At 46.6% G+C, this 23,904-nt stretch overlaps 1 protein-coding gene across 1 annotated transcript in view; it reads right to left on the bottom strand.

Annotated features, from left to right (window-relative positions):
- Positions 1 to 23,904, bottom strand: part of hmcn2 (hemicentin 2) — a 43,020-nt gene that overhangs the window by 8,233 nt on the left and 10,883 nt on the right. Inside the window, exons 16-63 of the mRNA XM_076730895.1 lie at positions 23,674 to 23,868; positions 22,561 to 22,656; positions 22,268 to 22,395; positions 22,032 to 22,176; positions 20,731 to 20,843; positions 19,253 to 19,412; positions 18,915 to 19,074; positions 16,333 to 16,460; positions 15,900 to 16,151; positions 14,906 to 14,989; positions 12,904 to 13,095; positions 12,672 to 12,802; positions 12,366 to 12,510; positions 11,694 to 11,820; positions 11,438 to 11,595; positions 10,735 to 11,013; positions 10,509 to 10,651; positions 9,652 to 9,802; positions 9,269 to 9,484; positions 9,050 to 9,163; positions 8,780 to 8,967; positions 8,595 to 8,691; positions 8,275 to 8,436; positions 8,044 to 8,157; positions 7,652 to 7,848; positions 7,414 to 7,495; positions 7,193 to 7,324; positions 6,969 to 7,112; positions 6,706 to 6,865; positions 6,050 to 6,174; positions 5,791 to 5,974; positions 5,596 to 5,693; positions 5,222 to 5,500; positions 4,930 to 5,120; positions 4,459 to 4,540; positions 3,651 to 3,787; positions 3,416 to 3,557; positions 3,188 to 3,332; positions 2,963 to 3,090; positions 2,668 to 2,824; positions 2,436 to 2,557; positions 2,192 to 2,356; positions 1,884 to 1,991; positions 1,664 to 1,798; positions 1,090 to 1,224; positions 678 to 947; positions 398 to 588; positions 95 to 308 (exon numbers count right to left, since the gene is read on the bottom strand). Coding sequence (XP_076587010.1) covers positions 95 to 308; positions 398 to 588; positions 678 to 947; positions 1,090 to 1,224; positions 1,664 to 1,798; positions 1,884 to 1,991; positions 2,192 to 2,356; positions 2,436 to 2,557; positions 2,668 to 2,824; positions 2,963 to 3,090; positions 3,188 to 3,332; positions 3,416 to 3,557; positions 3,651 to 3,787; positions 4,459 to 4,540; positions 4,930 to 5,120; positions 5,222 to 5,500; positions 5,596 to 5,693; positions 5,791 to 5,974; positions 6,050 to 6,174; positions 6,706 to 6,865; positions 6,969 to 7,112; positions 7,193 to 7,324; positions 7,414 to 7,495; positions 7,652 to 7,848; positions 8,044 to 8,157; positions 8,275 to 8,436; positions 8,595 to 8,691; positions 8,780 to 8,967; positions 9,050 to 9,163; positions 9,269 to 9,484; positions 9,652 to 9,802; positions 10,509 to 10,651; positions 10,735 to 11,013; positions 11,438 to 11,595; positions 11,694 to 11,820; positions 12,366 to 12,510; positions 12,672 to 12,802; positions 12,904 to 13,095; positions 14,906 to 14,989; positions 15,900 to 16,151; positions 16,333 to 16,460; positions 18,915 to 19,074; positions 19,253 to 19,412; positions 20,731 to 20,843; positions 22,032 to 22,176; positions 22,268 to 22,395; positions 22,561 to 22,656; positions 23,674 to 23,868 — 7,401 coding nt within the window. The remainder of the gene's footprint in view (positions 1 to 94; positions 309 to 397; positions 589 to 677; positions 948 to 1,089; positions 1,225 to 1,663; positions 1,799 to 1,883; positions 1,992 to 2,191; positions 2,357 to 2,435; positions 2,558 to 2,667; positions 2,825 to 2,962; positions 3,091 to 3,187; positions 3,333 to 3,415; positions 3,558 to 3,650; positions 3,788 to 4,458; positions 4,541 to 4,929; positions 5,121 to 5,221; positions 5,501 to 5,595; positions 5,694 to 5,790; positions 5,975 to 6,049; positions 6,175 to 6,705; positions 6,866 to 6,968; positions 7,113 to 7,192; positions 7,325 to 7,413; positions 7,496 to 7,651; positions 7,849 to 8,043; positions 8,158 to 8,274; positions 8,437 to 8,594; positions 8,692 to 8,779; positions 8,968 to 9,049; positions 9,164 to 9,268; positions 9,485 to 9,651; positions 9,803 to 10,508; positions 10,652 to 10,734; positions 11,014 to 11,437; positions 11,596 to 11,693; positions 11,821 to 12,365; positions 12,511 to 12,671; positions 12,803 to 12,903; positions 13,096 to 14,905; positions 14,990 to 15,899; positions 16,152 to 16,332; positions 16,461 to 18,914; positions 19,075 to 19,252; positions 19,413 to 20,730; positions 20,844 to 22,031; positions 22,177 to 22,267; positions 22,396 to 22,560; positions 22,657 to 23,673; positions 23,869 to 23,904) is intronic.

Raw genomic sequence — 23,904 nt, 5'->3', positions numbered from 1 at the left:
TTATTTAATCAGCTCCACATTAGCTTATCTACCTGGAGTCTGTACGTCTTTATTTCATGTTGTTGTGATCAGCAGATGTAAAGGAAGAGAATACCTGAGAAAGGGCTGTTGTTGACAGTCCAGGAGATGACAGGTGGAGGTGTTCCCTGAGCGTGGCAGGACAAGGCCAGACTCTGCCCTTTGTTCAAGGTCGCGTCACCTGGCAGCTCCTTGAAGGCAGGCCTCATGTTGATGGACAGGCGGAGGTCTTGTCTCACGGAGCCTGCTGCGTTCGTAGCCACACATGTGAACACACCAGCATCCCCTGGCTGTGTGAGGAAAGGAATCAGAACCATATGCCCAAGACTAGACAGAGATGTAGTTCATAGTGCAGTGAAGAATGTGGGTTGTGGCTAACCTCAGCCCTCTCGATGATTAGCTCTCCTGATCGCAGGACGGTGAATTTTCCTGGAAGGTTGGGCACAATGGCACCGTCCTTCTCCCATGATACTCTGGGCTCTGGTGAACCCTGAGCAGCGCAGGGCAGCAGCGCCTGAAATCCCTGAATGACTGACAGCTCAGTCTGCGCAGGAGGAATCATGGGTGGGACTGAAACACAGCAAAATATTATCATTTGAAGTGTTTACGGTAAACCTGCTACATTCAGTCTTCTTATATTATGAAATGGCTCAACTCACCTTGAATAACCAGCCTCATGTCATGGCTGGCTCTGCCGGCGATGTTTTTGGCAGTACATGTGTACAGGCCTGCGTCACTGCGCTGGGTAGAAGTAATTGCCAAGGTTCCATTGGCAAAGGTGCGTATATGAGCGCCGTCGACCACAGGCCTCCTCTCCTTATGCCAAGTAACTTCAGGTTGGGGCTGCCCATCAGCCACACACTCCAGGCTGACTGGCCGGCCTAGCACTGCAGTGTACTCCACACGCGGTACACTTAGCACGGGTGGAACTGGAGAAAGAGGAGATGAGCAAGTATGAATTCACTTAGTCATGTCCAAAATAAGAGTAACCTGTTGCATATTACACTCTCATACACTGTAAAGGATGGAGAAACCACCATTTTCTTATCATCTGTGAGAGCAAAATATTACCTTGCAGGACCAGTTTGGTCCTGCCCACAGCTACGCCAGCGTCATTCTTTGCCAGGCACTGGTAGGTTCCCGCATCGCCGAGCGTGACACGAGAAAACTTCAGTGCTCCGTTTGAGAGCACAGCAAGCCTGTGACCTGTAATCAAACAATTACAGTAAGTCACATCACACAAGCAGAAAATCAGATCAGCCCAGGCCCATGAATTCCATGAGCCCTTTGATGCAGAGGACTGAAGGGCCGTACAGCTGTCCAGGCGGCAGACATGTTTGAAGTACTGAGAACTTTCTCACAGCACCTCATCATGTAAGAGATGCAATATATATGATTCATACTCCAAACAACTCAATTCATACTCCAAACAAATAGGGGGCAGCATATCGCCAGAGTAATGGTTAGCCTGTTAGCTCAGTTAGCTGTGCATATATAGACATCTTTGACATAACATCAGTTATTTCTTCAGTTATTTAAGTTGGTTCAATGTGAACAGATGCCAAATGTTCGGGTTAGCACCAGTATCAGCATCCACTGCACGGTGTACGGTTCAGAGTAGTGCCTGCACTTTAAATATCTATACCTGCTGCTATGGGAACTCCCTCTCTTTGCCAGGTAACGGATGGTCTGGGGAAACCTCGAACCTCACAGGACAGAACGGTCCCATGATGCAGCACCACTTGGACTTCCTCTGCCATTGGCCTGATCTCTGGGGGCTCTTAAGTACATGGGAGAGCAAATCCTTTGTTATACATGTTTCCCTGATACCATGTTCGACCATACGTGTTCCACAGACAGCCTACCTTGCACAGTGAGAGAGATGTGTTTATGAACCACTCCAGCTGGGTTGCGGGCCGAGCATGTGTATCTGCCAGCATGGCTTGGCAGAGCAGCAGTTATCTCCAACACTCCTGCATTAAAATGAGTGCAAAGGTACTGAGTTCAATGTCATATTTAATGAACAAAAATACCCCGTGGTATTATTGTTCCAGTTGACCATGATACAGTCAGGAGCGCTCGATAAATCAACGCACACTCTCACATTCTCAATGTTGTGATATATGATGTAAAAAGCTGTAACATCTCTACAGTTCCTTTCGACATGTCTTACCGGTGGGAAGGACACGATAGCTTCCTCCTCTGGAGCCTAGTTTGGATCCACCCTTGGTCCAGGTGACGGTGGGCTGAGGACGCCCTTGTACGTGACAAGGCAACACCACAGGGGACATTTTCACAGCAGTGACGGTCGTGACATCGTCCTCAATAGACGGCGGGACTGAAAGAGCAAATTCTTCAATTCAATCATCTCAAATGGCTCAACCGTCTGCTTATTGTACAAAACTCAGAATCCGTACCTTGCAGGATGACCTCAATGACCCTGCGCTCCTCTCCAACATCATTGACAGCGGTGCACTCAAAGTAACCTTCATCCTCATTGGATGGTGACAAAAGAACCAGTGACCCAGAGGACAGTAACCTTCACAGAACAGCACAAATGCATCAGCTTTTAAGTTATTACAGCTGTGCCATTTGTAGTCAATGCATATTGTGTATCCAAAGGGAGCCCGGCTGTAGCTTTGTCTTTACCTGTATGCACCAGGCTGCTGGCTGACATCGAGCGGGGTGCCATTCCTCTTCCAGGACACTTTAGGTGGGGGTATACCTGTAGTCTCACAGCTCAGCGCAGCTCTAATCCCTGTGGTTACTGTCACATTGAATGGACCTGGGCTAATGGATGGACCCACTGAAAGGACACAGATCAGATTCCCACGTTGAACACATTGTAAGATAAGATGTAATCAGAACCAACACAGGTACCTAAGTATGAACAAAACCGCAATCACCCTACATATGTTACATAAAATGTCTTTTCTATATTTACCAAACACCCGTAGATCCATTCCCCGGTGATCGGAGCCCGCCTGGTTAGACACAGTGCAGTAGTAGCGACCAGCATCACTCAGCTGAACCCCATGTACGAGCAAGGAGCCCTCTGATAACACAGAGTACCTGAAACAAGGGAAAAGATGAACGCATGAATAGAAACACCACAGCTGTGTCTGCGTGGAAAGGGAAACATATAGCAAGGACAAATGTTTGGACCCACTTTTTCTTATCTTGTGTTATGGGGAAGCCATCTTTCCTCCACATGACTGTGGTTGAAGAGTCACCTTCAACTTCACAAGGTAAAACAGCGTCTTGGCCGATGTGTGCGGTCACCACTGAACTGCCCTCCTTTATCACAGGTGGCACTGGAGAAAAAAAGTGGCACATCACATGTAAAACCACTTAAAAAATATATTTAAATGAGCTCAGTATCGACGCGCTGACTTACAGAGAATCTCCACTGTGAAAAACAGACTGGTGCTTCCAGCCATGTTGGTGACCACACAGCTGTACTGGCCGCTGTCCTCAGGCCTGACTTCCTGTATCTCCAGATACTGACCCCCCGCCAGCCGCTGGATACGACCACCCAGCTGATAAAACAGGAGGACGGTGGGAAAAAGGAACAGTGAGTCAGAAGAGATGACTTTCAGTCCGATGCCTGTTTTCATTTCCTCGACCTGTACCTGCAGTTTGGCCTCATCTTTGTACCACTCAATATCAGGGGCCGGGTCACTGTCAGCCAGGCACTCCAGGGTCAGATGTCCATTGACTGGAACCGTCAATGTCCTCACATCACCAGAGCCGAGAAGGGTCGGCGGGACTGAAACACAACCAACACAACTATATGCCTAAAGTGGTTCTTTCAAACAGAAGAGCCACGTAAAGAGGAGGCCATGTGGAACATATAAACCCCGAAGGTCAATCAGGGGCCAGATGTTAAACAAATACATTCTTAGCTTTTCACACAGAGCACAACATTTATATAGAAGGAGTTTTATGGCACAGCTGAGCTGATGTCATAATAATGCAAAGGCGGATAACGTCATGTTTTTTGGGAACTTCACTCTGAGCATTAATCTCAGAAGTTTGAGACATCCCAGCAGTACTGCACATAATGATATTTAGAAAAGCATCATTTTCTTCTAGCAGAACAAATAGGTAGAACAAATGGTGCAGTATTCACAACGCATCGTAAATCAAAGCCTCCTGCGTCATCAGTCGAAACACATGTATGAAAATGCCTTTATAGAGCGTACATACATCATATTGCGTGCATAACAGCACACACAATATAAAAGGCTGCATGATCATACCGGAAAATGCAAATGCCAGACAAAGTCTGTTTCTACTTTTCTGCAAACAACGATCTTCACTCCTGAGTGTGCGCAGGGCTTTATTCATCAAGGCCCAGGTGCAAGTAAGAAAGAGAGAGAGAGCAGACGTGATATATTTCTTCTAAGTTGAACAATAGGCAAGAACAGCTTGTGTCACCTTGGACTCGGACCCAGTGGTTTTTTCCATCCTCTCCGGCGAGGCTGCTGGCCAAGCAGGTGTACAGACCTGCATCCTCCACCTTTAAAGAGACGACATTAATCAACCTGAGTGGTTCTTGCATGACACTGATGTGTTTGCCTGGATCGATGCTGTTCCCTCTTCAGTCTCCCAGTTGCTTGGCATTTAATTTTTGGACATAGATACTCCTCTTTTTTTTTTGCATCTTTACCCTTTTATACTTAAAAGTTCAGCTTCATGTCACATATGTTTGGTTTTTGTATGAAAATACTGGATGTGTGAAAGCTGCAACAAACAAATTAAGTGCTCTTTTCTGATCAAAAATAAATTTTTTTCTGCTTGATGGAATTCTCACAACACCATAAAGGAGCTCACGCTACTGCATGTAAAACTTTGACTACTGTCACTTTAACTTTGCAATATTTCAGATATTGTCCGTTTGAAATTTACCTGAACTTTGCTAATCCTGACAACGTGTCCATCCTCCTGGACAATGTCCGTTCCCTCCAGGGGGCGGCCATCTTTAAGCCAGCTGAGGGTGGGAGGTGGGGCCCCGACGGCGGAGCACTCCAGCTCCAGTGGACTGTTTAATGCTATGGTCAGCTCCTCTGGAGAGGTGGAGCTGGATATCTTTGGAGGTTCTGGATTAGGAAGCAGATTGTTTAGGCTCAGTTTTACAAGGAGTTTACACTGTGATTTAAACTTAGAAATAAATTCAATATACAGATTACATTGGGGTTACCGAGCACGGTGAGGTTAAAGCTCTTTGTGCTGCTTCCAGCCTGGTTACTGGCCACACAGCTGTAGAGGCCTGCGTCTGAAGGCGCTACATCAGGCAGCTGCAGCCGTGTCTCCTGTCCATCCAGCAGCAGGTTGCGGTGAAGGGACAGTGGCTGGCCGTCTTTCATCCAGGTCAGCGTCGGAGGCGGAACGCCCCGCGCTTCACAGGTTAACGTCACCAAGGAGCCCTGGACTACTGTAACTGGCTCCACTGGTTCAATGTGATCCACACCTGGGGGTACTGCAGACCATACACACACAGCATGAAACCGTCAGATCCAAAACGCTTCATATCAGTGCGAGGGAAAGTCGGTGGGTGGTCTGTTATGATTGTACCTTGGACCTGGACATCATAGCTGAGCTCGGCAAGGCCAGCTCGACTGCGTGCCACACATGTGTAAACTCCAGAGTCAGACAGCTGCACGGGGGAAATCCTTTTTCAGAAAGAAAGGGAACACATTACCTCACAGATAAATGTTGATATTTTACAAACGGTCGTGTCAGAATTCAGATTTCTCTCTGTAAACTGACCTTAGCATAGAGTCACCAGACAGGAGGCGCGTACGAGGAGAGAGGAGCAGCGGGCGGCCGTTCTTCAGCCAACTGATCTGAGGAGGAGGGCTTCCTGCTGCCTGACACTCCAGCGTCACGGCGCTGTCCTGGCTCACCTGCACCTCCCGGGGGACGGTGGTCTCACCGGAGATGGATGGCGGGACTGTGGCAAGTCAAATCAAATCAGTCCGAACCTTTAGCACTGACTCAGAAACACAAATGAAAAGTTCAAACTCACCGAGTACAAAGAGGGTGTAGAGTTTGCTCTCCTGTCCGGCCGGGCTGACAGCCAAACAGGTGTATGTCCCAGAATCCTCAGCGCTCAGCCTCAGTAACGTCAGCGTGCTGCCATCAGGGGTCACACTGCCGGGGTGTAAACACACAATTTCACATTAACACTATGCATCACTTCATCTGTTTTTCCTTTAAACCAGCATCTATTATTTTGTCCACCTCTGAACCTCAGCATTGCTTTCCCATCATCATTATCATCACCGTCCCACGATTTTCTCACACACACACACACACACGCACACACAAACTGACATTTGCTTCTTCTGGCTGATGCAGCTGCAATGACCACATAAGCTGCTGCACAGCTGTAAAGCAGCTGCTCTTACTGCTCCCCATGATGAAATTAGGCAAGGGGCTATAAACGACTCCATTTGTCTGTCCACACATCCCTCTGTCATGCACATTATCTTTGACGAAGATGATTAATATTTTATTTTCCAAACCTTTGGGGAGCGGTGTTCTTGTGAGCTGTTAGCAAAACAAATTCGGCAGCTTTGAGAGAGGAGAGCGAGCTACGTGAAATATATCATTATTATTACTTCATACTGTTCTGTGTGCATTTCAAGCCCTGGCAGTAAACAGGGAATGTGAATGACTTACGCGATGTGACGGCTGTCTGATCCCTCTAAAGTCACCCCGTCTTTCAGCCAGCTGAGGCGTGGTGTTGGGATTCCGCTTGCTCTGCACTCCAGGGTCAGCTCCTCTCCCACGGGTGCACTCACATCAGACGGCTGCTGAGAGTCCAGGATGGTTGGCGATACTAAGTAGGACAAAGATTACTGCTAAATGCCACTGGAAATCATTCCTTTTATGAGTGACATATATCATTTTGCAGTAGGCGTGCGCCTCATTCTGCTCTTTACCCAGCACTGTGAGCATGTAGTCTTTCTGCGTTTGTCCCTCGCCGTTCTTGGCCACGCAGGTGTATGTTCCAGCATGGGACAGAGTGAGAGGCCCCAGCTCCAGCCGGTTCCCCCGAACGGACCACTGCCACTGCAGGCTGCTCTCTGGACAGCAAACACATTCGCTTACACCAGTTCTCACACATGACAAATGCATGCTGTTCTAGTTCCCCCATCGCTCTTACCAATAGGAGTTCCATCCTTGAGCCAGGTGATGCTTGGCACAGGGACCCCTGAGGCCTCACACAGCAGGGACACATGGGAGCCAAGGGTGTAGTTTAGGGACTCCCGGAGAGCCCCGTCTAGGACGGGTGGAACTGTGGAAATATATATGTATTATAACTTCAGAAAGGCTGAAATAGTTGTTTAAAGTGTTACTCTGAGGGTATAGCAGAGGTATTCTCACCATGAACTGTCAGCCTGAATGTCCTGTCCACCTGTCCAGCCACATTGGATACTTTGCAGGTGTAGGTGCCACCATCTGCCAACTAGGAACCAAAAACAGGTCACTGAGATGAGGGAGGGTGCATTTTAAGCACAGGCTGGAGGCACAGAAAGGACTTCCTGCTGTGCTAGCTGGTGCATGAGCTCTGAATCAGGTAAATTAGCTCCAGCCTGTGACTTTATGTGACTTTTTTCCTGACCTGAACTCCAATGATCTCCAGCTGGTGACGATCCATCTTCAGTCCGTTCCCTGCAGCCAGTTGCAGCCCATTCTTGTACCATGTGACCTCAGGCTCAGGAACACCATGGGCTTCGCATCTCAGGGTGACGGAGGAGCCGACTTGCGGGGTGACCAGGTCTGACTCAGCCTCTGAACGGGGCTTCAGGGTGGGCAGGACTGATGGTGTGCACAGATGAAGAGGGCATGATCTCAGTTTGATTCATTCAGAACTGGTATGATTCATCCTGAACTCTCCGCGGTCACAGCTGGCTTGTGGTAAACAATTTTTTTTTGCGCCTTGACAATGTTTTGAGATTTGATCATCTGTATATGTAGCTGAATTGTGCAGATGGGTCACCATGGTTTGCTCACCATAAACACTGAGGAGAATACTCTTCTGGTCCTGGCCTGCTGAATTGGTGGCTGTGCATACATATTGCCCTGCATCCTCCAGTCTGGCCCGGGGCAACTGCAGCATCTGGCCGCCTGTAATATAATATATAATGATATGAAATGTGATATCTGTGCCGTTATTAGATTCAAACAAAAGAAATGTTCCTGACACAAGAATCATTTGGGTCTTGCGGGTGGCCGAGGTCTGACCTGGCAGAATGTGGATGCCGGTGCTGAAGTGGAGGACCTGTCCATCTCTGGTCCAGGTGATCTCTGGAGGAGGGTAGGCTTGGACGTCACACAGCAGTGACACCATATGGCCCTCAATCACGCTCACCTCCTCCTCCTTGTGGCCAACTATTCTAGGAGGCACTGAAAGAGAACAGTTGTGTTGCACACATAGAGATGATTCAGACGTCTGTCGCCATGAAAGAACATCTGATAGAATTCGTTATAAAACAGCCAAAAGACATGGACTGCTCCTGATTCCACTGGAAACTGAATTCCTTTCAGTTCTGGACTTTTCTTACCTTGCACTGTCAGACTGAAGAGCTTCTCAACTGTTCCAACCTTGTTCTCAGCTACACACAAATACCCAGCCATGTCTGAAACCTGGACACTGAGGAGCTGAGCGACGGGATTCAAGTGTTATTCCTCAATAAAACACATCACCACTGGATCTGTTTCCATTCTGGTATCTATCTAAAAGTCTAACCTGCAGCTGAGTTCCGTCCTCGCTGATGTGGTGCTGTGAGTCTGTGTGCACTGGCTGCCCATCTCTCAGCCAGGAGACGCCTGGAGCAGGGTGTCCGGTCACGTCGCAGTGGAGGACCACGGTGCTGTTGACCACCGCTCCCATTTCCTCCATAAACTCCTCCGATGCTCCGGTGATAACAGGAGGGACTAAGGAGGCAGACACAATGACTTTGCATCATTTCCAAATACATTTTGATTACAACTAAATTGTCCACATGCACTTGCTTACCTAAGATCTCCAGTTCAAAGTGCATGTGGTCCTCTCCAGCTTCATTCACAGCCTGACACGTATACTTGCCAGCATCTTCTTTCTGCACACGGGTGATTTGTAGCACCTGTCCACCTGAAAGGACAAACCCATTTGTCCATTAATATGAAGCCCTGGTCATGCATAACAACCACACGGCTGGTCTGAACTGAGATCACACAGAAAGGAGTCCCCTCTGACCTGGAAGCAGCACCACTCCATCGCCAGAGGTGAGTTTTCGTCCATCTTTGTACCAGCTGAGCTTGGGCGGGGGGATGGCATTACTCTCACAGGACAGGCTGATTGAGTGGCCCAGGACCACCTCCCTCTTCTCCACCATGTCCTCTTTATCATCATCCTCATGTCCCAGACCCCAGGCTGCTTCTCTGTTAGTCACCCGGTGAAAGATCGGAGGAACTGCCAAGACAAGACTTGTGTCAAGTCACCATTCAAGAAGTTTTTTTTTTTTTCCACAAATGTCTTCTTATATCACATCTGCAAGTTACCAAAAAGTGTAAACCACAGTTTGAGAGCACATCCAATCCTGATACAGAGCACAAATGCACAGATTTAACCGTACACACCCTGAATGGTGACACGAAAATCTCTCTTGTCCTCTCCTGCAGAGTTGGTGACCACACAGGTGTACTGGCCCTCATGGGACAGCATGGCGTTCTCTATAACCAGGAAGTGGCCATTCTCCTGAAGACCAGCATGGATGTTTCCAGTCAGCAGCTAAAGACAAAGAGAATACATGAGATGATGTCCAGGTGTTCATAACAATCTGTGTCTTCAAGAGTCTTTCTTTGAGCAGTGTCAAAACATTAGCCACTATTAGCATAGCAGACATGAATCTCTGATTGAACTGTGGTCAAGTTGCATTATGGGTAATGTAGGCAACCAGGTTTTGACGAGGAAGAATAAAGAAGACGATATCTCTGGTTCTGCTGCATTGATTTCCATCCTATTTTTAAAGCTGTCCAGCAATGTTGTGATTTTCCTGCCTTATATCAAAAATGAGAATAGAGATCAGAAATTAAAACACAATTTTCAGCCTCTGATGTGTTTTACAATAAAATCATAACAATAAAACAATTCCTCCACCCCCATTTAGGAAAAAAATCAAATGCTATATGAATCCAAAATCCCCTTCATCCTCGTGATTTTCCTGCAGGAGCCCTGCATTACAGTATTTTACATCATGATATTTAGTCACTGCATTCTTCTTCTTCTATGTCTTTGCTATAATTAACTAGCTTAGTCATCGCACAAAATCAGGAAAGTGGAGGAGGTTTGTGCAAGAGAACGTCAGTCATGTTGAGGCTGTTGCAGTTTGTGCTGGCTGCCAGTAGAGGCTGGACGTGTTCCATTAAAATCCCCTCAGAAGCACATGTTTGTGGGTCTAAGAGCAGCGCAGGGATGGCAAGGATGACACACCAACCTGTCCGTCTTTGAACCAGTGAACCTTGGGCTCAGGGAAGCCTTTGGTCAGGCAGGAGAGAGTTAAACTCCCGTTGATCCGTACTTTCTCTTCCTGACCTCCAAACGTTAAGGATGTAGAGTCTCCTTCAATCTGTGGTGGGACTGAAAAAAAACAAAAAACAGATGCATCGTTAAAAGTTCTGTCTCAGGCACTTTATTTTGTAAGTGCTGCAGATGTTTCTTACCCAGAACACTCAGAGAATAATGTTTGATGGCGGTGCCGGCCGGATTTGTGGCCCTGCAGGTGTAGAGGCCGCTGCTGTCTCCCTGTGCTGAGCCCAGTCGCAGCGCCTGCCCGCCACGGGTGTACGTCAGCTGGGGACTGGACACGATGGGCTGGTTGTCCTTTAACCAGGTGATACTGGGTGTGGGTGAGCCCTCAACATCACAGGGGAGGACTGTGGGGAAGCCCAGCACCACTGACACCTCTGAGGTCTCATTGGGGCCCTTGATAGTCGGGGGAGCTGGAGAAAAACCGACAATACACTAATGTTTAACGGCCAGTAAGAGTTTTACTGGTTAATAGCACAGAATGAACAGATCCTCAGAGGGTTGACCTGGAGTGCAACACTTTGGCTAATTACAGCACATGGTCTTAAGGTGACACAGAAGTCCTCTCCATAAAGAGAATTCAGTGTGTGCTCATAGACCAGGCAGTGCGGTAGAGGCCACATCTGCACATGCATTAAATATTCTGTTTAGTTGTTGTCTTTCTTAAAACACTGAAACCAGCTCAATATCCTGATAACTTTTAAAAGATTTTTTTCTTTGCTTTTTTCTGTACTTGAATATTTTGTGTAGAGAGAAAATAAATGAGTATATAAACTGAATTCAGGCCAGTGTGGTTGTGCTTTGTGTCTTAGATGAAGTGGGAGGAAAAGCAGAGACCTTGAACTGTGAGTCTGAACTGGCGCATCTGAGTTCCTGCGTTGTTACTGGCCAGACACTGGTAAAGCCCCTGGTCCCTCAGTCGCACTGACTTCACCTTCAGCACCTGGCCATCTTCCAGAAACTCCACATGGGGGTCTCCATCACGGGACAGAACCCTGGAGAGAGAGAGGAAGGAATGGTGGATCAAATCAATACTATGGATGCTGCATCCCGCGCCTGGCGCTGAATGTCACATCAATAAACTGACGCTTACTCTCCATCGCGGCTCCATTCCACTCTGGGTGCTGGACGTCCGCTAACCCGACACTGAAACTCCACCTCCTGCCCCAGCGCCACGGTCAGCTCCTGCAGTCGGGATGTTCCTGAGATCACTGGCGGGGCTTTAACAGTGCGCACACATCAGAAACACACTGGTTATTTCACATGGTTTGAAGTATTTATGATATGAATGAGATTGTGATTGCTTTTAAAATGACTAAAAGAGACTCCTTTAGATATTATTTGTAAATCACCTTTCATACAGGAGCTGCAGCTCAGAGTGAAATAACGTGCACCAAGTGAGTGCTTCACACAGAAAAGACAGAATGGACATAAAACCAGGGATAAAAAATTATGTAAAATAAGATGGGGAATAAAACCCATTGATGTCTGTGATCATAAGCATTGACATTAATGGCTAGCCTTTGTAGGTGTGAGGAGAATGACAACTCTCAGGATGTATGCTCCAGTAAGATGAGTATTAAAGTTTAATTAAACGGTTTAAGCTCTTTGGGGGCTTTAGACTGCTGTTCCAGGAGGTTTCTAAATCCACTGATGGCTTTTAACTCTCTTCTAGATGTAGAAGGCATCCTTAAATCTGTCTTTTCCCCCGACTCTATTCTTACTCATACTAAATACCAGTGTGACAGCTGGTTTATGAGCTCACCTTGCACCACAATGTTGTATTCCCTGCGGGCCTCTCCAGCTGAGTTTTGAGCTGTGCAGGAAAATCTTCCTGCATGTTCTGGCTGAACTCTGTAGATTCTCAGCATCCTGTTCCCATTCTGCAGGTACACCCCAGGACTGTCCACCTGCATGTACAGAAATCACTTTAGTGCATCCTCAGTGTTTCACTGTAGTTAGAACGATGACCACTTGGTGGCGATGTACAGCTAGATATCAGCAAGATATGTTAATATGCAGCCCAAAACTAAATTTACTGTAAATTGGAATTCAGGGTGAAAGAACTCACAGGATGGCCGTCTTTGGTCCAGGCGATTGTTGGGGAGGGGATCCCAAAGGCGTCGCAGCCCAGAGTGAGAGGCTGCTTCAAGGTGACAGTGAGGTTCAGCGGCTGGCCATCGTCTTGGATCTCTGGGGGAACTAAAGAAGTGCAGAAGACAGATTTGTGTTTGATCTATGTTTCACTTCAGGTTCAGGTATTCTGTCATCAGGATGAAGAGCAGGGCGAACTGAAATCCCACCGTTTACTTTCAGCCTCGTCTTCCTCTCCACAGAGCCCGCCTCATTGGTCGCCACACACTTGAAGTCCCCGCTGTGGCTGGCAGACGCCGTGCTAATTACGAGAGCGCCGTCCCTCGCCACAGAAAACTCTGATTGTCTAGGATGTATCTCCAGGCCGTTCTTGAACCAGCGCACTTTGGGACGAGGTGAACCTGCAGGTGAGGGGACGAGAAAAGAATTCAGAGTGAGTATAAACTGAGATTTATTGATCACGTCTGACAGAAAGAAAAGTTATTTCCATCTCTCTGCCTCTCTACAAGAGAACTTAATGGGCAAGCAGCCCAGACTAGAAAAAGCCAGCTCTACATTTATCTATTGGACAGCAGAGCAGCAGGAGAGACCATGCCAAAATGGTTAGAGTCCTTCTAGCCTGCAAGCTTAAGATTTCAAGGTCAGAGTCCCATAAAGAAGTAAGGCACGGTATGCTGGAGAGATGCAAGACGTACGCTTTAAAACACTCGCATCAAGATTTATTACCAAACACTGCAGCGAGAGTCTTGAGCCGTAAGAACAGGAGGGTTGAACAAGCAGTTCAAAGGCACTGGAGCCTGAAACAGGTGTGTTCTGTGGATTACTGGGTGGAGGAGAGCTGGAAATGGTCAAGAGGAGACGGGTGGAATGAGGGAAAAGGTAAAGGACTTTGTGCCCAACACACCAGCGACAGAGCAGCGAGTCGCAGTGAAAGAGCAGTGCAGTGGAGCGATCCAAATGCCACGGCTCTGTCTATTTACAGAGGTGTTACATATACAAACACCACAGACGAGGACGGCAAATCAAACGCAGAGCCCCTCCTCAATCCAAAAAACACGAACCGCAGGGGACGCAGCTCGAGCAAAGGTGATGTTATCGTCCGTTTCTTCTACATGTGTTCACAGTTAAGGAGCTCTGAGGCGAATTCATTATCTCATTGCTCAGAGGAAACGCATACAGATGTTCTATTTTGGATGTTAACAGATCTCATTAGTAGACTTTGAATTTATTTGCTTGGGCTGACGAAGTCAGAGATTATCTCTTCCATGTGTTTCCCAAATAATTACCTCTATCAAATGCAATGTGCTTGTTGGTGAATTAATGGTATCCCTCTGGCGGAGACCCGTGTTTTATCTTCCTGATACAGATAGATCTCAGGAGAACAATGAGGGGATCCTCGTTTCCTGCTGCCGGCTGCCTCTCTGGGCTGTCAGCATCGGGTATTTCTGTGTGAGCCCTCTGAGGCCTGCCTGCCTGCCTGCTGTCTGGTGGTATGACTTGGATGGAAAGAGGACTAGTGCGGCTTCACCTTCCTCTTCCTGTGCTTCACGGTGCACCTCAGACATCTCTGTCCTTCATCTGCCAGCAGCAGCCTGTAATTAGGATTCCTCTCCCAGCAGGCCCCCACGCAGAGGAAAGCAGATGTGGCTCACTGAGGCAGCAGGCAGGCTGATGTTCCAGCTGTTGCTCCACATTAGACACAGTCCTCACCTTCTCTCACCGAGATGGTTACCATGGCTCGACTCCACACAAACAATACCTGCTTCACGGGCTGTCGGAGGTATCTATCAGTGCATCTACAGACATATACAGACACTTGCTGTGTTTTCATAAAACAGCGAGCTCTCCACATCCCTCCAGGATACTCCCATGCTCACACAGAGATGTTAAAATATATAGACAACAGCGTGTCTCTGGGTGCTGCGATAAAAAGGCGCGGCGCCTTTTAAGATGGCGAGGATCTTTTTTCAAGGTTTGACAACCAGGAGTCTGCAGTGACAGCGAAGCATTCCTTTGATGCTGCACAACTCCACATATCTGTCCTACATTTAAAGTGTAATATTCTCCTTGTCATAAAAACAAACTAGAAAAGACACATCCACTTTACGCCCCAAAACTTTAGTCAGACCCTGTAAATTGCGTCTCGTCAAAACGCCACACCTTTGATTGCCCTACTCTTTCAGTCTGACTCATCTGTGACTCATCTCGTACCTTCAGCACGACAAGGGATGATGACCTTGCTGTTGGCTGTTTTCTCCATGATGGCATCCCCGGGTTCTGCAAAGGAGGGGGCCTCTGTGAGGGCAGAAAAAGATGTTTAGTGCTGGTTGAAAGTGCAAGGCCAGTTGATTCAATGAACATTAAATCTAAAGTGTAATGAGTCAGAGGTATTAATAAGGGTTAGAGTGAGAAAACGCCTGCTGGGCATCTTGCTGTAGGTGTAGGTGTGAGGTCCTCTCAGCTCATCATGGAACTCTGATGGCCAGACAGTGCCGACATGAACCTCTAACTATATTTAATCAGGTAGTCTCATCCAGATCAAGATCTCTTTTTCAGGAGAGACCTGAACACAAAGGACAAACACACAGCCGGCATGCAAGAACAACACGTCTAAAGCCAAAAACCAAACATCAATGAGTTAAGGAATCAATAAAAGTAATTACAAGAGTCGTAAAAAATAAACGTCAGATGGTGAAGTCTTAAAATCTCCAAGTGGAACGAGTCCAGTTTTAAGTTCAGTTCATTTAAAAGATGCATAATAGCTATGCCAAGGTTAGCACGTACACATGTACTTGATTTTATTCACATTTAGTAGTAGGGATATTAAAAGAGCATTAAACACAGAGTGGAGATGAGTAGGAGCCCCAGAGGCATATAAATCTATAATTTGCATAAAAGTGGGCATTGAAGTACTGATTATGAAGAATAATGTTATTTATGTGTAATGAAAATAGTAATGGACCAAGAATAGACCCCTGAGGAACCCCTCTGATGGCAAGAAGACATGATTCAGCACATTTGGCCACATTGTCTCAAAGGCTGCTTAAAGGGCTTTTTAAAGGGCCAGTACACTCCGTCAGACGTGTTTCACTTCACTGTCAGCATATATAAATGTTCATGTCACATGTGCCAAGAAATGGTTATTTCAATAGATTTTGTTAATTCGAACAAACACGATATGAAGAACTTAAGTGCCGATATTCACCAAGAATTTCCAGCTTGATCTCTAAAGTCTCCTGTCCAGCGCTGTTCCTGGCCACACACTGGTAAATGCCCTGGTCATCGAGGGTGACCTGCTGGATCCTCAGGGGCGTCGTGTTCTTGACCCCAACAGGAAGTCCATTATGAAACCAAGTGACCTCAGGGCTCGGTTCTCCCTGGACCACACATGGCAGAGTCACTCTCTGGCCGATCAGGGCTTTCAGGAGGGACGGTGCTGGCTGAATTCTGGGCTTAGCTGCAGACAAAAACAAACATGTCTCTCAATATCTGTCACACAGCTGTTTATTTACAGATCTCATATATTCTACACACGTTCGAAGTGATGCATTCACATGGAATCTATCAGCAGCATTTTGAAACCTCAAGTGTGAAGGTCTCTAAGAAGTTAACTTTCTAATGAAGCCCTGCAGAGTTACCTTGAATGTGTAAATTGTAGCTCAGGGACACGTTGCCTGCTGGGTTTTCTGCAGTGCAGGTGTACAGTTTACTATCAATCAGGCGCACATCGGTGATCCTCAGAGAGCCCGAAGGCAAAACAGTGAACCTGGGGAGTGGTTAGGGGTCAAGGGCAAAGAGATGGAGAAAACACAACACTTTATGAGTCACTGAAGATCTACAGCCACGGTGTTTTGGGAGAAGTTTTCCTGTTTTGAAGCGATATTTTCCTCTAGTGTCCTATTTACATTGTGAAGCACAGATACATCTACAGAATATGAGCACATAAATAGTAAATTATTTATAAAGGCTGCAGGTGTTTATTGAATCGGGCAGCCAATACTACTGCATATACAGCATGGCACTAATGTACATTTTGATATGAAGTTTGATAATTGTGTGTCTGCGAGGACAAATTTCAAGGTGGAGTTTTGCTTCTGGTGCTATTTTTAGTGAAGATGAGCTGATGATTACAGTTCCTGTAAACAGATTCAGACAGTGAATTCCCAGGACAACCACTGCCAGGGGCGCATTGATGAAGTGGTTCATTAGAGTGTGAAATAATCCGATAATATGTACAAATTTTCAGCAGTTTGTCAAAAGAATGGGGCATAATGCTACACCGTCCATTATAAGCTCAAAATACAAAACAAAGCATGAGAGGAAGTGAAAACAATACAATGATGAAAGACTGTAAAGCTGTTGGTGGCGTCTTTGCATTTGTGTTGTTTGGTCGCAATAAAGAAAAGTGGATTTGTGATGGACGGAAGTTATGAACAAAAAAAGCTCTAAGTGGAGTCTGGACCATAGCCAGGGCCGAGTAATCTCCCTAGTGAGCTGTTCCTTTCACAATTACCATTGTCCAGGCTAATTACAGCGTCGGAGTGTAGCCAGAGTTTGACCTGATGACATCGCCGTGCTAAAGGTCATAGGCTCACCACAGAATGCATTTCAATAATATGTGCAGCAACTATTGTGCATTCATCACTAAAGGGTCAGGAAATACAGATCATTTGAAAATTAAATGGCCATGTGGAAAGCAAAGTTTACGTCAAACCAGCCATTCCTTTTCTATCTGTCTGTCACAGACGAACAAGTGGACAGATGGAGGTGATCATATACACTAACCTCCACTCCAAAAAATTTGATTTGGAGCAAAAACACACAGCACTTAATGTAGGTTAGAAGTACTTTAATGTAGGTCAGCAGCTTTCAAGGGGTGTGCGGTAACCTGAACTGCACCAGAAGCTATCCAGCTGTATAAATGCATAATACACACCAGTGTAAACACACCTCTGTGATTTATCTTAGATAAGTGTGTGTGCTAAGCAACTGAATTATAACAATAACATATTCATGCGAGTGGAAACCGAAGCACAAAGAGCTCTCTATATCAGCTGCACATATGGTTTAATGTGGCTCCCCCACCTCCTCAGACAGCCTGAGGACAGGCAGCAGCGTCTAACATTGAACCAAATGACGACTGCCTCTGCAGTGGTCAGCCTGAGCTCACACTGCAGCGCTGCAATGCCGCTGCGAGGACTGAAGCACCCCCCCCCGCCACCCATCACTCCCCACACTGGTGTCAAGTCATCTGTGCACACAGTCTGACACAAAGACTAACTGGGACAAATTGGCCTCATCAGGATTAGGTCTAGAGTGAACAAATCCACTGACTCAGAGTTCAACAGCTCTGTCTTCACCACCCGCCTCCTGTCTTTTTGTCAGCACCAGCCGATTACACGGCCATGGCAGAAATCTTACCGCCCACTGCTTTAAGTTATTTCAACAATCAGCAGCCCCTGGTCGTTTCCTGTGACCCACAGAGAGTAGCCGAATCTCTCTCCTTCACAGGGTGCTTGTTTCCGCAGGTCCTGTATATGCAAAGCAGTGGCTGATGTGGGGGTAGTTCACAGAGGTGTGTTATTCTCATCAGACAGGCCTAGTAAAGAGTCAGCATGTTGTTTTACTGTTGAAGCACCCCGGGGAATCCGAACATCAGGCAGACAGCGCTTGTATCTCTTCCTCTGTCAGTTCGTTTTCCTCCCCTCTTCCTGGCACCCCCGCTCCACCCCCACCTTTTCCTTCATACAGTATCTGAGTCACCGCAGCTTTCAACCCACTCCGTCATTCTTCTATCTACCCAAAACCATTGGGTCTGGTGTCTGGCCCGGAGAGCCTGGCTGTCATCTATCCAGTCTGCGTCGAGTCAGCCAGCCTGTCTGCACCCAGAGTGACCACACATGAAAGCCGGGAATCAGCGAACCATGTGGGACCAGATGTTCCTCCTCAGTTTAGCCAACGAGCGAAGCCCCCACACAGCTCTCCGGCAGACGGTTGCTGCCTCTGCCTAGCTGCCCTTCAAAAGGCATCACTAAATCAACTCCAAACATGAGCAGCAGCTTTGAATGGCGGCCAGCTTCAGGCAGGGACCCTGCTCAAAGCTGACTCAGATGGTAGCTAAGTCAGAGGTAAGGTATGGTGGGAACTTATGTCTTCTGTTACATGATGTTTAACTAATTTTACTGCTTCATTACCCAAGTGAGGTCAGACTTCCTCTTACCCAGCTGTCACAGGGGGGATGGGATGCCCATTTCTGCTCCATGTGACTTGTGGAGAGGGACTCCCCTGGGCCTCACATGGGAGAACAACCTCTGTTCCCACCTCTGCAGCCATTTTCACTATGTTGTCATGGCCACTCACGCCCATTATCTGCGGCATAGCTGCAGGAGAGGAAGAGAGAAGAAGAGTAAGAACACCACGTCGTCTTCACGTTCAACCTGCTTTCTAAACAGGACGTCACGCTCTCGAATATCACACAGTCTGTAGACAGAGGTGAGCCTTTGTGAAATCAAACACTGCCATGTTTGGGAGACTGCGGTCCGACATTTATTTGCTTACTGTTGACACTGAGCTGGATCTCTCGGCTGGCGTAGCCCACAGGACTGGTGGCGGTGCAGATGTAGATGCCTGCGTCGTCAGTGGAGGGGTGGGGGATGTGAAGGTTTCCACCAGGCCCAGACTGCAGAGAGGAGTGGTCCCTGGGCAGAGGCTGCCTCCCCTGCAGGAACAGCAGGCAAAAGAGCAGACAGAGTATACTGTAGATAAAAGCCGTCTGCACAACAGCGCAGGGACGCGAAGCTTAGCGTAGAGTTTACAGCCCGACCTTTGATGTCTAATGTAATTACAGAGCACCCCTTTAACTCGCTCTCTATCCCCAATGCGAGCACACAAGAATCCAGCCTGCTGCACACGCGCTCACTTTGAACATAAAATTGCTTTTACAGATTCACTTTTATCTGACAAGAAAAGAAATTTACTCGACTCAAGAGTACGTTTTTGGGGAAGAAAGCAAGAAAGTCGAATCTGGTTCAGCTCAACAAGATGCAGGACACAACAGCACGCTGACCTCATGAAGTCATGCTGAATGTGTAACGGCGAGGGGTGTTTACACTGATATCATTGATGCTTTTAATGGCTACGGTGGACAAACCCATTCAATACTCCTCTATAATTGATCACCTACTTGTAGAAAAGTCATTAATGAGCCTCATATGATCGTATTATAGTCAGTGTCAGTGTTGTCTGATGATAAGGTTCATTCATTCATTCATTCATTCATTCATTCATTCATTCATTCTGTGAGGGTAAAGCCTGCTGACTTTTCACCAGTTCAGCCTGGTTGCACACAACCTTTACGGCTTTCTCCTCGGGACACGATTCTTTTTTTTCACTCAGGTGTTGAACTGGAAGGTTCTGCAAGAAAGGTTTTAAATGGATTCCAAAGGTACAATTACATCCTGGCTGATTTCTCACTGTCAAGCAGCAATATGGCAGAGTTACCATGGCTACCTCCTTCCTGGTCAGGCTAATCAAATCCTGATTGCAGTGCAGACTGTTACTGTTGGTGGTATTGTTCGAGCGTTGTTATGACAGATCACAGAAAAATAAGGCAGACGGGAAAAATAAAGGTCCTGAATAATTGACCGATGAGGATGCAAAATAAAATTGAATCTCAAGTAATTACTAAGAGAAAATCTTCAGAGAATGCATTATTATCTGAGGATGATCCTCACTGTCATAACGCTGGCACTGATTATATTAATAGCCTACTGATGAAGAAGAATCCAGATCCCATCATCATCAGGACTGGATATTGATTTTTTGTTTGATTGTAACCTGTTTCATGTAACTATTACTTCTACAGCCTTCATGATGATTAATATTAAGACGAATGAACACAAAGTGGGACCCTCAGTCGATAATGTGGGAAAAAGAACTAGCAATTAGTCATGCTTTGGCTGCATGATGGGTTTATGGGATGCAGCCAAAGCAATCATTAAGAAAAGTAGATTTCGACTGAGAGTGTGACATCCTACCTTGGACCAGACAACGTTTGGCTTGGGAACTCCGCTGGCCTCGCATGACAGTGTGATGGCTACGCCCTCGTTGGCTATGTAGTGGTACGGACCAGCGTTGATCTCAGGAGGCACTGTGGAAGAAGTAGGTCACAAAGCACAGCTGTCTGACTGGCCGTAAAGAAGCGGGCCCACGGCATTATCGCCGGCCTTAGCCGGCCAGCAGGATCGGCGCTCGAGGCATTTCTTCATTACAAACCGATGATGAAGCGTAATCTGGCCTGTCTGTCATTACGTGCTTATGAACAAAACGAGCCTTTCATCAAAGCACGCAGTAAATGAACCCTCTCACTACGATGACAGCAGGTGGTCACCTCATTGACATATTGTTGTTTTCCGTACTGAGTCAGCACATTGTTGACCTGACTGTCCAGACCATAAAATAAGGTCTAAACCTGTCAGAGTCTCAGCACTGAGAGGCTGTAAGCAGCAAAGGAGACTTAAAGAAACAGTTTGGGAAACAGACTCATTTGCTTTTGTTGCTGAGAATTAGATGAGAAGATTGACACCGCTCTCATGTCTGTATGCTGAAGACGAAGCTAGAGCCAGGAGACGCTTATCTTAGCTTAGCTTAGCTTAGCTTAGCATAGACACTGAAAGCAGGGGAAACAGCTGGCCTGGCACCGCATTCTAGCATTCTAGCATGATAACACTAATTAGAACTAAATACAATGTGTAACTGTACAGAGGCCAAGAACTGTCGACTCTTATGAGTCCTATGATAAATTATCTCGTTATGTCAGAAAATCTGCCTTTTGCTTTGATGAATTAACTCATTATAACAAGAAAACGAGCATTGTTATCTAAAAATGGATAACAGAATAATTAACTCGTGATCTCGAGATAACAGCATAAAAAAAAAAAAAAAAAAAGCAGGGCCGTTCTCGGCTTCTGTTCACCTGAGTCTGATGGGAATATCATTTGTTTCTATAAATTTGGCCATAAACCAAATCAGTTGATATTCATAGAGCCACGCCACCAGCATGGATTAAAAAATGTACCGGGCAGCACCTCCAAAGCTCACAGGATTACGTATATCTCACTTGTGTAATCCATGTAAAAACAACGATTTGTGGTAACGTCTCTGGAACTATGTCTTGGCCAGTGATTGACTTGCTGGAGTATCCACAGGTTACCTTTGGACGGAGCCCGGCTAGCCAAGCTAAGCTAATCATCTGCTATTGATCTTCTCATCAAATTTTTGGCAAGAAAGCCAATAACCTTTCAAAATGTCCTGCTATTCCTCTAACATGTGCATTTACCGTGCACCTCCAGGCTGACTGTGATGTTCATGGAGCCTGCTACATTCACCGCCGTGCAGACATATGTCCCAGCATCCTCTGGGACGGCTCTTTCAATGTGTAAACTGCCATCACTCCTTACAAACATCCTCCCACTCAGCTGAATCTGTGCAGAAGAAAAATTAGTGCTGTCACAGAGGAACATTGAGACTGTATGTGTGATGCCTATTTGAAGGTTAAATACTGGTCAGTCTTACAGGTTTTCCATTTTGGGACCAGTGTCTCTCTGGAAGAGGTATTCCATCCAACAGCATGCAGGGAATACTCAGGGACTGACCGATGCCAGTGCTGATGATGGGGGCACCTTGGGCCAGGAGAGGGGGCTCTGCAGGAAGGAAGGAAGGAAGGAAGGAAGCATAAAGACAAAAATACTGAACAAGAGCAGGAAAATGTGAAAGTATTTTAAGGCCGCATTCAGAATTGGAGCTGCTGCCATTGTCTCTAAAACACATTGTAGTGTAGAAAGATAAGAGGGCTCAGACAAGCCTACCCAGTCCAGTGACAGCGACTCTGGCCTCGGTTTTGATGGTTCCAAACTGGTTCTTAGCCTCGCAGATGTACAGCCCTTCATCATCCAGCCAGACACCTGCAGTCAAACAGCAAAGCAGCAGTGAGGAAACAAAATCTGCACCATCTGTACATCTGAGACCTGCAGCATCTCTACACTTACTTATTCAGAAAAATAAGTCCATGCTGATAGCAGTTAAGACCTCTGCTCAATAACAAGTGGTATTATTGGTTTGACTGCGCTGTAATTAAGAGTTAAAAATAGAAAATAATGGGATTAATGGGTTTGGCTCAGCTGCCAGCCTGCTGACACACATGTCCCACCAAATTCTCTGGAGATCACATGTTGGAAGATCAACATATGATTCACTTCTCGTGATTAAATAGGTGATGACAAGACATTAAAGTAAGAAGTGAGGAGCAGAATGGCGAGGGACGGTTTGTGTGTGCGAAACAATAACGATAGAAATATTTTCTAGAACAATAGATGGTAAAAAAAAACAAAGCCATCTGCAACAGATTGAGGTAATTAGGTCACACGGCAGTCACAAATGGAAACCATGTCAGAAGCAGCCCATGCAAATATGTCCATTCCTCTCCAATATAGTGCTACACACACTAGAAACATTTAGTCCCAGGAGCACAAAGGATCACCTTCAGTGGCCAAGATTAGTCATATTACAGGCAGAAAGGCCTCCAGAGTTCATGATTGAAATTCCCCTTGTCTCATAATGAAGGAGGAATAAATGGACAAAGGAGCCTCTCCTCTTGCAGAATGATTAATGCCACTAAAGTGACGTGTCACTCTTCCAGCAAGTCTTTCACAGAGCGGATGAAGTGCTTTTAGCAGGACGGACACTTAATGTTGTGAGAGCTGTCTACCTAGTACAACTTTACAGATGGCAATGACATCCCGTTGCCTCCCTCTCTTAAGAAAATGTTAGCCGAATTTAATATGAAAGGCTGCACCTCGTCTATATATAATCACTCAGAAAATTTCAGCCATGCCAGTCAGTGCAAGGCAGCCACGAAGCTGTATTAGCCTGCGCCGCAGACCAAAGCTCTTTGCAGTGATAGTGTTTCATGGATAACTCACTCTGGATTAGAAGATGTCCGTTCTCCAGCTGCGTTGTTCTACTGTGGCTGTCTGTCTTTGTAAGAATCCGCCTGCCGTCCTGTCTGTACCAGGTCACTGTCGGCTGCGGGAAACCTCTGGCGACGCAAGGGAGGGTGATATTCTCCCCTACGTTAGCTGTCACGTCAACCGGTGCCTCAGAGAACAATGGGCCCGCTGTGCAGGAAGAGTGAATTTGCCTTTGTGTAGATT

Source organism: Chaetodon auriga, chromosome 5, assembly GCF_051107435.1.
Source record: "Chaetodon auriga isolate fChaAug3 chromosome 5, fChaAug3.hap1, whole genome shotgun sequence".
Classification (NCBI taxonomy): domain Eukaryota; kingdom Metazoa; phylum Chordata; class Actinopteri; order Chaetodontiformes; family Chaetodontidae; genus Chaetodon; species Chaetodon auriga.
This window is presented reverse-complemented; position numbering and strand designations above follow the sequence as displayed.